The sequence below is a fragment of the Rattus rattus genome, chromosome 10 (assembly GCF_011064425.1).
Source record: "Rattus rattus isolate New Zealand chromosome 10, Rrattus_CSIRO_v1, whole genome shotgun sequence".
NCBI lineage: Eukaryota > Metazoa > Chordata > Mammalia > Rodentia > Muridae > Rattus > Rattus rattus.
This window is the reverse complement of record NC_046163.1, coordinates 73,297,182-73,312,115: the sequence shown is the minus strand read 5'-3', so window position 1 is coordinate 73,312,115 and position 14,934 is coordinate 73,297,182. Positions and strand designations below refer to the sequence as shown.

The 14,934-nt window shown below is 37.6% G+C and overlaps 1 protein-coding gene across 1 annotated transcript in view; it reads left to right on the top strand.

Annotated features, from left to right (window-relative positions):
* Nucleotides 1-9,664: 9,664 nt before the first annotated feature.
* Nucleotides 9,665-14,934, top strand: part of LOC116910936 (contactin-associated protein like 5-2) — a 222,971-nt gene continuing 217,701 nt past the window's right edge. The window contains exons 1-2 of the mRNA XM_032914680.1: nucleotides 9,665-9,899; nucleotides 14,072-14,256. Of these exons, the coding sequence (XP_032770571.1) occupies nucleotides 9,665-9,899; nucleotides 14,072-14,256 (420 nt within the window). The remainder of the gene's footprint in view (nucleotides 9,900-14,071; nucleotides 14,257-14,934) is intronic.

Here is a 14,934-nt window from a genome sequence, read left to right as displayed (position 1 = left end):
GTGCTATCAGACCACCACAGCCTAAAGCTGGTCTTCAATAACAATAAGGGAAGAATGCCCACATATACATGGAAATTGAACAATGCTCTAATCAGTGATAACCTGGTCAAGGAAGAAATAAAGAAAGAAATTAAAGACTTCTTAGAATTTAATGAAAATGAAGGTACAACATACCCAAACTTATGGGACACAATGAAAGCTGTGCTAAGAGGAAAACTCATAGCTCTGAGTGCCTGCAGAAAGAAACAGGAAAGAGCATATGTCACGAACTTGACAACACACCTAAAAGCTCTAGAACAAAAAGAAGCAAATACACCTAGGAGAAGTAGAAGGCAGTAAATAATCAAACTCAGAGCTGAAATCAACCAAGTAGAAACAAAAAGGACCATAGAAAGAATCAACAGAACCAAAAGTTGGTTCTTTGAGAAAATCAACAAGATAGATAAACCCTTAGCCAGACTAACGAGAGGACACAGGAGAGTGTGTCCAAATTAACAAAATCAGAAATGAAAAGGGAGACATTACTACAGATTCAGAGGAAATTCAAAAAATCATCAGATCTTACTATAAAAGCCTATATTCAACAAAACTTGAAAATCTACAGGAAATGGACAATTTCCTAGACAGACACCAGGTACCGAAGTTAAATCAGGAAAAGATAAACCAGTTAAACAACCCCATAACTCCTAAGGAAATAGAAGCAGTCATTAAAGGTCCCCCAACCAAAAAGAGCCCAGGTCCAGACGGGTTTAGTGCAGAATTCTCTCAGACCTTCATAGAAGACCTCATACCAATATTATCCAAACTATTCCACAAAATTGAAACAGAAGGAGCACTACCGAATTCCTTCTATGAAGCCACAATTACTCTTATACCTAAACCACACAAAGACCCAACAAAGAAAGAGAACTTCAGACCAATTTCCCTTATGAATACTGACGCAAAAATACTCAATAAAATTCTGGCAAACCAAATCCAAGAGCACATCAAAACAATCATCCACCATGGTCAAGTAGGCTTCATCCCAGGCATGCAGGGATAGTTTAATATACGGAAACCATCAACGTGATCCATTATATAAACAAACTGAAAGAACAAAACCACATTATCATTTCTTTAGATGCGGAGAAAGCATTTGACAAAATTCAACACCCCTTCATGATAAAAGTCCTGGAAAGCATAGGAATTCAAGGCCCATACCTAACCATAGTAAAAGCCATATACAGCAAACCAGTGGCTGACATTAAACTAAATGGAGAGAAACTTGAAGCAATCCCACTAAATTCAGGGACTAGACAAGGCTGCCTACTCTCTCCCTACTTATTCAATATAGTTCTTGAAGTTCTAGCCAGAGCAATCAGACAACAAAAGGAGGTCAAGTGAAGAAGATCAGAGAAGGAAGATCAGAAAAGAAGAATGTCAAAATGTCACTATTTGCAGATGATATGATAGTGTATTTAAGTGATCCCAAAAGTTCCACCAGAGATCTACTAAAGCTGATAAACAACTTCAGCAACGTGGCTGGGTATAAAATTAACTCAAATAAATCAGTAGCCTTCCTCTACACAAAAGAGAAACAAGCCGAGAAAGAAATTAGGGAAATGACACCCTTCAAAATAGACCCAAATAATATAAAGTACCTCGGTGTGACTTTAACCAAGCAAGTAAAAGATCTGTACAAGAAGAACTTCAAGACTATGAAGAAAGAAATTGAAGAAGACCTCAGAAGATGGAAAGATCTCCCATGCTCATGGATTGGCAGGATTAATATAGTAAAAATGGCCATTCTACCAAAAGCGTCTACAGATTCAATGCAATCCCCATCAAAATACCAATCCAATTCTTCACAGAGTTAGACAGAACAATTTGCAAATTCATCTGGAATAACAAAAAACCCAGGATAGCTAAAACTATCCTCAACAATAAAAGGACTTCAGGGGGAATCACTATCCCTGAACTCAAGCAGTATTACAGAGCAATAGTGATAAAAACTGCATGATATTGGTAAAGAGACAGACAGATAGACCAATGGAACAGAATTGAAGACCCAGAAATGAACCCACACACCTATGGGCACTTGATTTTTTGACAAAGGAGCCAAAATCATCAAATGGAAAAAAGATAGCATTTTCAGCAAATGGTGCTGGCTCAACTGGAAGTCAACATGTAGAAGAATGCAGATCGAACCATGCTTATCACCCTGTACAAAGCTTAAGTCCAAGTGGATCAAGGACCTCCACATCAAACCAGATACACTCACACTAATAGAAGAAAAACTAGGGAAGCATCTGGAACACATGGGCACTGGAAAAAATTTCCTGAACAAAACACCAATGGCTTATGCTCTAAGATCAAGAATCGACAAATGCGATCTCATAAAACTGCAAAGCTTCTGTAAGGCAAAGGACCCTGTGGTTAGGACAAAACTGTAACCAACAGATTTGGAAAAGATCTTTACCAGTCCTACAACAGATAGAGGTCTTATATCCAAAATATACAAAGAACTCAATAGTTAGACCGCAGGGAGACAAATAACCCTATTAAAAAATGGGGTTCAGAGCTAAACAGAGAATTCACAGCTGCGGAATACCGAATGGCTGAGAAACAACTAAAGAAATGTTCAACATCTTTAGTCATAAGGGAAATGCAAATCAAAACAACCCTGAGATTTCACCTCACACCAGTGAGGATGACTAAGATCAAAAACTTAGGTGACAGCAAATGCTGGCAAGGATGCGGAGAAAGAGGAACACTCCTCCATTGTTGGTGGGATTGCAGTCTGGTACAACCATTCTGGAAATCAGTCTGGAGGTTCCTCAGAAAATTGGACATTGAACTGCCCAAGAATTCAGCTATACCTCTCTTGGGCATATACCCAAAAGATGCCCCAACATATAACAAAGACACGTGCTCCACTATGTTCATAGCAGCCTTATTCATAATAGCCAGAAGCTGGAAAGAACCCAGATGCCCTTCAACAGAGGAATGGATACAGAAAATATGGTACATCTACACAATGGAATATTACTCAGCTATCAAAAACAATGACTTTATGAAATTCGTAGGCAAATGGTTGGAACTGGAAAATATCATCCTGAGTGAGGTAACTCACTCACAGAAAAACACACATGGTATGCACTCATTGATAAGGGGCTATTAGCCCAAATGCTTGAATTACCCTAGATGCCTAGAACAAATGAAACTCAAGACGGATGATCAAAATGTGAATGCTTCACTCCTTCTTTAAAAGGGGAACAAGAATACCCTTGGCAGGGAATAGAGAGGCAAAGATTAAAACAGACACAGAAGGAAGACCCATTCAGAGCCTGCCCCATATGTGGCCCATACATATCCAGCCACCCAATTAGACAAGATGGATGTAGCAAAGAAGTGCAGGCCAACAGGAGCCGGATGTAGATCGCTCCTGAGAGACACAGCCAGAATACAGCAAATACAGAGGCGAATGCCAGCAGCAAACCACTGAACTGAGAACGGGACCCCCGTTGAAGGAATCAGAGAAAGAACTGGAAGAGTTTGAAGGAGCTCGAGACCCCTTATGAACAACAATACCAAGCAACCAGAGCTTCCAGAGACTAAGCCACTACCTAAAGACTATACATGGACTGACCCTGGACTCTGACCCCATAGGTAGCAATGAATATTCTAGTAAGATCACCAGTGGAAGGGGAAGCCCTTGGTCCTACTAAGACTGAACCCCCAGTGAACGTGATTGTTGGGGGGAGGGCGGCAATGGGGGGAGGATGGGGAGGGGAACACCCATAAAGAAGGGGAGGGGGAGGGATTAGGGGGATGTTTGCCCGGAAACCGGGAAAGGGAATAACACTTGAAATGTAAATAAGAAATACTCAAGTTAATAAAAAAAAAAAAATGAAATGATCGGGTCTCCAAGAAACAACAACGCAACAGGGCAAAACAAATACAGGAAGACAAAGCAAATTCCCTCATACCAAGGCTGGACAATGCAAGCCAAGAAAAAAAAAAGTCACAAGAGCAGACAAATGATTCAAAGACTAAAACTGTTAGGAGTCCTACAAAAACACCAAGCTGACAGCCACAATGTATGTGCAGAAGTCCTAATTCATACATCTGCAGGCTCTGTGTTTGCTGATTTTATCTCTTGCAAGCAGTAAATAATTTAGGTCAAAGATTTTGTGGCTGGGTTGGTGTCTATATTTTTCTTAAGTAGCCTATAGAATACCTCCCTACACAAAAGAAGGTGTGAAAACTTCATATGGCCACTTTATCAACCTCTCCATGTTCAATGAGCTTTGCAGGTATTTTGCTCAACAATGAGACCTTGTTATCAGTTTTAGTTTAAAGAGCACAACCATCTGTCCTAGCATCACCCTGAGTTTAGATTTACCCACTGGGTTTAGTGATTTCTACAAGAACCCCCTTGTCCAACAACTCAATTAAATGTATGCCAGGCCTGCCATTGGGAGACTTACCTGGTAACAAAAGAAGGGCAGTTCATGCTCTGTATCCCCTTTTACTAGAAGTCCTTACTAGGATCACCCTCATAGATTCCTGGGATTTTACACTGCAATATTTTCCCACATAACTCCTCAAATGTTCTTCAATTCCAGGTGATTCTCCCTGCATGTTAACCCTCCATCTCCCCCAAATTGATCAGTTTTGTCCCCATTCCTTCATGCTCAGACGGCCAAATGCACAATCCATTCTAATTCCTCTTCCCTGGGAGATTTGTTACCCCAAGAGCTCTTCTTTTTCTTAGCCTCCCTGACTCTATGTGTTGTAGCTTGTTTATTATTTACTTAATAGCTAATATTTACTTATTCTTTGCTCACTTTGACTTTCCCAGTGTATGTTTTCCTCAAACTGCACAAATTGCTCTATATTCACAAATCCTTAAAATAACCCCCTTCTTTAACTAGGCGAAACTTGTCTTCAATGTCAAACAACTCATTACCTTGTGATTGCTTTTGTATGGGTGCATCATCTTCTGAGTCTCGAATTTCCCTTTTCAAAGTAAGGATAGTCTAGATCATGCATGACTGCCAAGCCCATTAAATGAGTTAAATATATGCTAATAATTATCCAAGGATAGTTTGTTTAACCCATAGCACACTCATTTCCATAAGCCATTGCAAAATTTGGAGCTAATTTGGAGGGTATATTTTGTTCTGTTGGTTACTTTGTTTTCCCTAGCAAGTAGTAATCATCTTACTTGGGAGATTGATCAGTGGGGTAAAGGGTTTGTTTCCATTTATGCCCATCCTCCACCATGTGACAAAGATGTATATCTTCTCAACTATTTCAACCAGGATCAACATACTGATTCTTCCTTTGTGCACTTGGCCCTTCCTTTCCTTTCTGAAATGGCTCACTCTCTCTATGTATATATTCGACTTACTAAGCACTGATGGGTGCTATATGGTTGTTTTATGCATTTCTGGGCAGCAAAGCCTCGATGGCTGCTACATTGGCAGAGTGACCCTAATCAAAGAGAGTAGGAATCCACAGAATGCATAGCAGCATGGGTGAAATATTTTCAAATGACTCAGTAGAAAGTTTGGAGTTAGCCTGGCACACACTGGGCAGGGAAGCCTGACACCAGAGTAAAATAGCACCATTTGAGTGAAAGCATAAGGCCATCTAATAGAGCATCAGTTAATAGCCTCAAGGCCCTTCTAATCAATCCAGCTACAATTGGTAATCTATTTCATACTGATTTAACAAATAGTGTGTCCGATAAGGTGGTATATATTTTACTGTTTTATGAAGTGAGTTGGATTAGCACAATTAATTATTAGATTATACATTCATTTGTTTCCTTGCTTATTCATTGTCTGATGATTGTATATATATATATATATATATGTATATATACACATATTTGTATATATATGTATATATACACATATTTGTATACATAAAACAATACGATCACAACTGCCTCACACTATTTCTTCTTTTCCAACATTTCTGGAATCTTTCAACATTTATTCATGCGTGTGTGTGTGTGTGTGTGTGTGTGTGTGTGTGTGTGTGTGTGTTTGCATGTGCACACATATGAGTCTGCATAAGTATCAAGATGAATATCAGGTATCTTAATCAGTTTATGATCACTTTGTTTAATATTTACTTTATTTTACTTTTAAGCATGAGTATATATTTTCAGTTTGGAAGTATGTACCAATGAGAGTGCAGAAACTTTCAGGGTCCAGAAGGCATTGGGATGTTCTGAATTGGGAGTCATACTTGTCGTGAACCACCTATGTGAATGGACCTTCTCTCCAGCCCCATGAATAACCTGTTTTTCAACTTGGTGCTGCCTTTTAGTTAGAGTTGGTGAAGAGCAAGTCTCTAGGATCTTCCTGTCTCTATCTCCAGTTCTGGAATAATAGATACTTACTGTTATTTTAATGGAAGGCTAGAGTCTGAGTGCAGCTGGTACTCATTGATGTACAGCAAACATTTTACTTGCTACATGATATTCTTAGCCCTGAAAAGTGTTTTTTTTTCTCTAAAAAATATGTCTCTAATGTATATTTCTTATATTGAAATTAAAATTTAAGGAGATAATGTTGCAAAGGTTATCCAGCTGACAAGCTATATCTTCAAGTTCTTTCTAGCCATGAAGCTCATTACCCAAAAAAGGACAACAGTGCTAAGAACTCCATGGATTCAGCTTCAAGTCCAGTGGGCTCTGTATGCATAGATGTAATGCTAACATCAAGTGGGAAGTTTTGGAAAAATACAGGAAATTCTGAAAACCTCCCTACATCACACGAGTTGCTTTTTATAATATGGAGTCCTCAGGACCTTTTTGTTATTTCTCATATTAAGGAATAAATTATAGAATTTTACTTTCAAGGTAATTATAGAAAAATCATGATTTTTTGTTTTAAAATCTCATTTCATTAAAGACAATTCTATATCTCTGAAAAGGAAAAATAATCAAGTTGTCATTATGAATAGTCAATCTAAGTATTTTAATTGCTTAGTAAATCCTGAAAAAAATGAATTTTTATGGTTCCTGAATCTCAAACACGAATAGTTCTATCCTGTACTCACAGCCCTTCACCTCTGTTTCACCCTGTTAAGATGCTATATGATAAATCTCTTCCAAGTTATAATTAAGTATTCTTATATTTTTTATTATAGAAGTAATACCATTTTTAAGGCACAAGTTTTTATTATAAAATAGTAAAAGAATTTGCACATAACTTAAAATAATTCTTTGAAGGGACTATAGATAATGCTTAGTGGTGAAGTGGTTGTCATACAAGCATGGCAACATGTAAATTAAGGAAACATGTAAAAAGCTTGGTTCAGTGGCACATTTCTGTACTGTCAGTCTTGCAGTAGACACATGAGGTTCCTGGAACTCATCTGCCATCCACTAAGCCTAGATGCTGAGAACCAAGTTCAGTGAAAAATGAGAGTTGGGGGAGGCAGTTCAGCTGGGTAGAAAGAGTGTGTGCACCTTATTCAAGGCCTCGAATTGTTTCTACTACTGCACAAAACCTGGTACATGGTATACTCTTATAATAATAGCCATGAGGAAATAGAAACAGTCACATGAGAAGTTCAAAATCATCATGGTAATGTTGTGAATGCAAGAAAAATGTGGGTTATATGAGCCTAGAATAAGAGTGAGGAAGATACTCAGTGTCAACCTATAATCTCCACAGGTATTTGTAAGTACAAGGGCATACCTGCACACATCCATGAATATGTTCTCTCTCTCACACATACATTTTAAAATAATTTCTCCACTGGATATTTGCAGAGAAACTAGTCAGTTTGTGTACACACATATACTTCATAACTTTGTTTAGAGCATACAACTAACTCAAAGCTGGATTAAATAAATTGCTGCTCTTCTATATAGGATGATACTGTGAAATAAAATAATTATAATTACATTTTGCAATTCTCATGTTAACTTTTCCTGGGAATATGTGAACAATTGGCTTTTCACTCCAGATAGTGTATAGATGACAGATCAAAAAGCACATTTTAGCTTATTACACTTATTAGCAGAGCATGGGTAGGACTTAACTAAAGAAGCATCAGTTTTAGTACAACAGCTGCTCCACTGCACAGTCTCACCTATTGTGGATGACGACCTTGTGGAAGCTTTGTAGAATCCTCCTTGCATAACCTCCACTACCTACACACTCACAAGGTCACTTCCAGATGAGGGTGGCAGAGGGAATGACTTGACTTCCATATGAGGGTCCTGTGACCATCACCCTATCTCCTATTACTAGGCAGGAAGCTAATGCTTCATTAATATTATCATAAATCTTGTTACACCAACATGGCATTGGTCAGTTCTGTGCTAAGATTTGTGGCTGATCCAATCTCTACTCTAACATCATAGTGAGTGAGTATGTTATGTGCACAGAAAATAGATCATACTGATCAGCAAAGTAGCATGTTTCATTTACTAGATATACTTATTCTGAGTTGACATTAGACAATATATATATATATATATATATTGAGAGATATATTATCACACACATTTGCTAAGTTTTATGTCTCAAATAAAGGACTATCTCAGATATGAGTAAATGACAAAATATAATAATAGTGACTGAACATTTTACATAAACCCTTAAAACAATACAATACCAGCTCAGAACAAGGTATACATAGCACATTACAACTCTTAAAATTATGTTTCTGTTCACTATTCTTTCCCACTAAACCCCAAAGAATCTTCAGAATTCTCAGCACAGAGTTCTAGTAAAGACTGAATTAATAATTCAGAATTGTCATAATAAAATATATCTCTTTTACAGCTCTAGCCTGGAAGTTAGGGTGAAAAGATCAAACAGTTCTAAATGTCAGAATCAAATTAGCAAGAAATGTAAATTATAAGAGGTTATTACAAATCAGGCACTGGCCCCAGAGAAGCCTGATGCAGGTGCCTATGGCACTGCCATCCTGTTTTATTAAGCACTGTTAGAACATGGGCCTGAAACTTTATGCCAGATCACATAGCCTGAAACAGGTCACAGCTTCCTGCATCTATTGCTAGGGCAGAGAGATTAAGAAGCAGTCTGTGTTTCAACCCTGAAAAATTATATAGTATCATATATTTCACTTGCTCAAGGATCAGTCCAAGGATCCTCAGAGGGCTTTCTTCAAAGGAACTCTAAGTGCTGCTCTTTAAGGAGACTCTTGGTCTTTCTAAATACCCTTTAAATAGAAAGGATACTTCTTTTACTCACCCTATGTCCCTCTTACTGAAACTTCCTCTCCAGGCTTTAAAGCAAGTTTCTCTCTATCTCTGAGACCCCATCATATAAAGATACCAGTGTATTCCATTGTATTTGTCTCATTCTATCCCTTTCACCTGAAAGCCCAATCCTGGTCTTGAGGCTCCCTTAAAAACACTACAGTGGAGGAAGTTATGTGACAGCTCCCTTCTAGGATCTATTATTGTTCTTCTCTTTTTTGGCCAGTAGTCACTAATAGTAGTTTCTACTCTAGCCTGGTATGTCTGTGATGTTTACAAATGATTGACTGCTTAGATTCTGTTTCTGTTGGTTTTATTCCATGTACCTCCTTATAAAAGAGATCTTCCAGATTTAAGGAACATTTCTGTGAACTGAGCAGTATCAAAGGTGAGAAGTAAGAATAGCTGCCAGAAGGAAATACACTGATGTTTCTTTCCCTCTTCTCTCTGCTCTCAGAATCAGACATTGCTGACTTTGATGGCCGGAGCTCACTTCTGTACCGGTTCAGTCAGAAGACAATGAGCACCCTCAAAGATGTGATCTCCCTGAAGTTCAAAAGCATGCAAGGAGATGGTGTTCTGTTCCATGGTGAGGGACAACGTGGTGACCACATCACCCTAGAGCTCCAGAATGGCAGACTAGTCCTATACTTGAACTTGGGTAAGGAAAGACCTATGCATATGTGTTTAGATGACCGTTGAAGCCAAAGGTGAATCTCAGGTATCTTCCTTGATCACTGTTCTTTATCTCTTTCCTCACATCCTTGGAGCTCTATTTATGCTTTCTCCAAACATCATATGTTCTCCCTTGGGTCTTGCCTCAGCAAAACACCTTAGGAATCTACATCACATAACATCCAGAAACTTCTTATCACTAACATGTATTTATAGAATAATTATAAATTCTTCTGAAAGGCATTGATTTTCAATTTTCTACTTTTTGAGAGTCAATATTCAGTCACTTAAATATAAATGCATATGTATGTTTCATGTATGCCACATAAAGCTATGAACCTTTGTTCCCTACATTTATTTAGCCAAACCACATTTAATCAGATGTAATGTAAGATACACAAGTTTTAGTAAAAAAAAAAAAAATCCAAAAAAAAAAAAGGAGTGGATAGAACTTACTTATATCTTACTCTTTGGAGTGACTTTGGCATTAAACCTGTGGGCTTCTGAGATGACTTAGTGGGAAAGGGTGCCTACTGCCAAAGTTTACCACCTGAATTCAAATCCTAGAACCTGTAAGGTGGAAGAAGAGAACCAATTCCCACATTTTTTTCTCTGACTTACTAATGTATACAATTGCACTTACTTTGTCCCATATAAGTAAATAAATACATTTAATGCAAATTGAACCTGTTAATATGAACATAACTTAGTGGTATATTATATTGAGATCCCTACCATCATGTTCATGACATTGAATTCATCCTTGAAGCTACCAGAGAAACACGTGTATTTCCTTGTAATTCAGGTGGCATTCAGGAACTCAAATAGGATAAACATAGTTTCAGAATGCCCTTTTGGTTATTAAAATAGTTATTCTAACTCTAAAATATAGAGGCGAAGAAACATCCTTTTTATATTGTGGCAGAATTTTCTGCTTTATAAAGTCATAGTGTTTATTGGTTTCTTTGCACAGTTATGTTTAGTGTGCATTTGCACATTTGTATTCTACTTGTATACATCCTAAATTGATAATGTTCAGCTGTTAGGTATTTTATTGATTAGTTATTACTTTTAATTTCATCTAAAAATATAGTTTAACTCATAAATATTTAAAAATATTATGAGAACTTCATAAATGTGACTTTACCAACTATCTTATATTCTATTGTTGAATTTACGTGTATGGTTAATCTCTCTCCAAACTACTGAATGTGGTCTCCAATTTTAAAATCATTTCTTTTTTTTAATCCACATTAATTTATTGCCTTAGAATACATTTCCAGAGAGCAGGTGACCTATGTAATGTTCTGACTTTGACTTAACCAACATGGTTACTCTGTCTGCAATTCAGTGACTGTGTTATCTTAAGATGCTCATCTAAGATATTGCACAAATGGGGATCAGCCAGTACAAACTGCCTATCTTCTAACATAATGCAAGACCTGGGAAATAATTGCCAAATGAAATAGTAGCGAAACATGTTGTGATATTTCCTCTCACTTCAAAGAAGGAATGGTTTGTTATAGAGAAGAGAAATTATGGCAATTCTTTTTTTTCTTTTTCTGTTTTTCATATGCAGGAATGGTAGTCATATGTGAGTACAGGTTTTTCCTTTTCACATATGTGGGCAAAGATCAAGGAAGGGTCTCTCAGGAAAACCCAGAATTTAGTGAGATAGAGAGTCTTGTGAGGCAGTTTGTACTAAAATCCTCAATCTCCACTGTCCAGGGCCGGAATTACAGTGTGCTACCATATCCACCAGGCATTTACTAAGGTTTCTAGATATCTGAATTCTGGTCCTTGAACTTGCACAGCAAGCACTTTGACTGCAGAGCCATCTCCCTAGCCATCACATAATGAATTTTCAATAGAAAAATAGCATCAGTGTTAATGTACAAAAATTCAAAGAAGAGAAAGATTCCCCTCAAACTCTGTATTGTGGAAACTGGACTATATCCAAATTGTTGGAAAAACAAACTAGTAAAAGTAAGAGAATATTGCTCATAAAAGTGATATAAAAGTAACAAGATTTTTAAATTCTCCTAATTTAAGAGAAAAACACAGTAAAGTGCTTAAGGATGTGGCTCAATGGGTTAGCTACTTGCCACATAGTGTGAGAATCTGAATTTTAATCTCCAGTATCTCCATAATGTCAGACTCTTTATGCTTCAGCTTAACAGTAGCTTGAAAGACTGAGATAAGAGAATCTCTAGAGGGTCATAGACTCATATATTCAGAGACAAACAAGAGACCCTATTTCCAATAAGATTGAAGGTGTAGATTGATATTTAAGGCTGTCTCTGACTTGCAAAGGTGCATTAGGGCTCTTGTGTCATGTATTCTCTCTCTCTCTCTCTCTCTCTCTCTCTCTCTCTTTCTCTCTCTCTTAAATATGTGGTAAAATTACTCATAAATATATTATTTGACTCTTAGATATGCATAAATTACATCAAGATTTTGTTGGTATAACTTAAGTAAGCTGAATTGGCTGCAAATGTCAAATTTTACATTGCTGCTAACCTGTTACTTTGGTGTTAATCAAATGTTGAAGTCTCATACAGAGAGTTCTGAAGGGTTTTACTAACCATGTCAGCCATTTCTTCTCTTCTGAGGACCCTTGGAAAGTAGGACTGGTGAATTAATGTCTGCTTCTGCTTTGTTGTTTATTATTTATTCTATAAGGCTTTGATTCTTACCATTGTTAGATTATGCTAGTGTATTAATAAATATCCCTGTTTCTTCTTCCTTCCCAAGGACAATGTTCCTGCATAACCCTCAGCCTGGCTACCAGTTCCTCCAAGCTGAGTGAATACTATCTCTTCTTTTGCATTTAGCCTGTTGCCTGTGTTTATGCGGTCCTGTGTCCTAACTATTATTTACTTAAAGATACCAATACAGGTATTCTCAAAAGAGAGACCTCCCACTCCTGCTCCATACCTTCCTTATATGACCATGGCCTGTACTACTAGACTGCAGTGTTCTTCAGAGAATGGGGAGGAAGAAGAGCCAGGGATATTTACTATTGCATTAGCATAATATGACAATGATAAGAATTCATGACTTTGGAATAAATAATAAATCAATAAAACAGAAGTAGATATTAATTCACCATTCCTACTTTCCAAGTATGCTAAGTGTGGTGTCCCCTTGATAACTCCTGGAAGAAGCCAGATACCCTTACTCAGTGTGACAAATAACATAAACAGGCCATAGAGAAGGTAGGAGTGAGCAAAATGAGCAGCTCACAGGGAGATTAGCTGCTCCTGACCCCTTGAAGTAACACAGTGTCACCTGTGCACAGGTAAATACGGGTTGCATTAAAGATGATACAATACAAGAAAGAGGTACACTTTGTTATCATATTCTTTGTGGGATTGTGATTAATGTTCTTCTCTCAAACTAAAATTAATGTATTAGAGGCCCAAATAATGATTGAGTGGGTAAAGGTGTTCGCTAAAACCATGATGGCTAGAGTTGGATATTAGCACATATATGGTGAAAGGAGAAACACAAATCCATACATGCATATATGTAAGTGCATGCACACATACACATACACATCTTTATAATTTATAAAGATTTAAAAAAAATTATGTATAACTAATGACAGATTTTCTTTATTGTTGAGGCAAATTCTGTGTGATGGTGGCAGCCATTAGTGGAGGGACTCAGTCCATATAATAAGCCCTCAACATTTGCATCTGGAGTAGTTATATTTTCTTGTATTTGTGTGTGCATAGATACACTGTGAGGGTTCAAGTTCTGTGTTCTTCATTCATAATCCTTCCAAATTGTGTGTGTGTGTGTGTGTGTGTATTTAATTATGTTTTCTTTTAAATATTTCTGTTTCAAATCTTATTGCTTTGGTCAAAATTGTAAACATTTCTTTCACAATGTGACTGATGGTTTCCTGAAAACATTACATTTCCTGTCATGAAATAGAGGTGTATGCCATTAGTTTTAGATCCTGGTTCTGAAACCTGAGAGGAAAGCCTGTTATATGTCTCCTTCCACATGCACAGTGGTATCCACTGTACAGAGACAGATTGAGCTGGGTTTGTTTGAGGAAACATCAGGTACCTGGTACTCAATGCTATTGATAAGTAGGATTCATAGCTGCCCAGGCTAAGACTCCTCGCTAACTTTCTCCTCCTGCAGATGACAAAAAAGCCTGGCTCAGCAGCATCACACCTTCGGCCATTCTGGGTAGCCTTCTGGATGACCAGCACTGGCATTCAGTGTTCCTGGAGCGTGTGGGTAAGCAGGTAAATTTCACTGTGGACAGGAACACACAGCACTTCTGGACCAAGGGTGAGACAGAGGTCCTGGATATCGACTATGAGGTGAGTCAGTCCTCCCTGCAGGTTCCCAGGAGTGGGAGGGAGGTCTGTAAATAGAAATGTTAATCCCCTAAAACTTGGCTAGGCTACAAAGGAGGAGTCTCCAGGGTAGATCTCCACCAACATCTGAAAATGACTGGGCCAAACTCTGCTTCTCTAGTGAGGTAACAATTGTACAAGATAAAAATCAATAATTCTATTTACTTTTTCTTTGTGTACCTATGCATGCATGCAGTGTGTGTGTGTGTGTGTGTGTGTGTGTGTGTGTGTGTGTGTGTGTGTGTGTGTATCTTAATATAATTTCTGTTGCTGTGTTAAAAAGCATCGGGGAACAAGAGGTTTATTTGACTTATTATTCCTAATTAAAATTAATCATTTCAGAAAAGATAAGGCAAGAACTCAATTCCTTAGCCAGTCACATTGTATCCACAGTCAAGAGAAAGGAGAAAAATGCATTTTTGTCCTTATTTATTCTCAAGTAAATTTCTTCACATTTATGCAGTCTAGTCCCCAACCCATGGTGTAGACTACACTCAGAGTAGTCTTCCTCCTTCAATCAAGAATCAAAACAATCTCCTATAGACATGTTACATGACAGCCAAATAAAGGATGAACTGAGTCTATTCCCAGGTTATTTGCAGTTGTAGCAAGTGGACCTTTATACCTAATCTTCAAAATGTA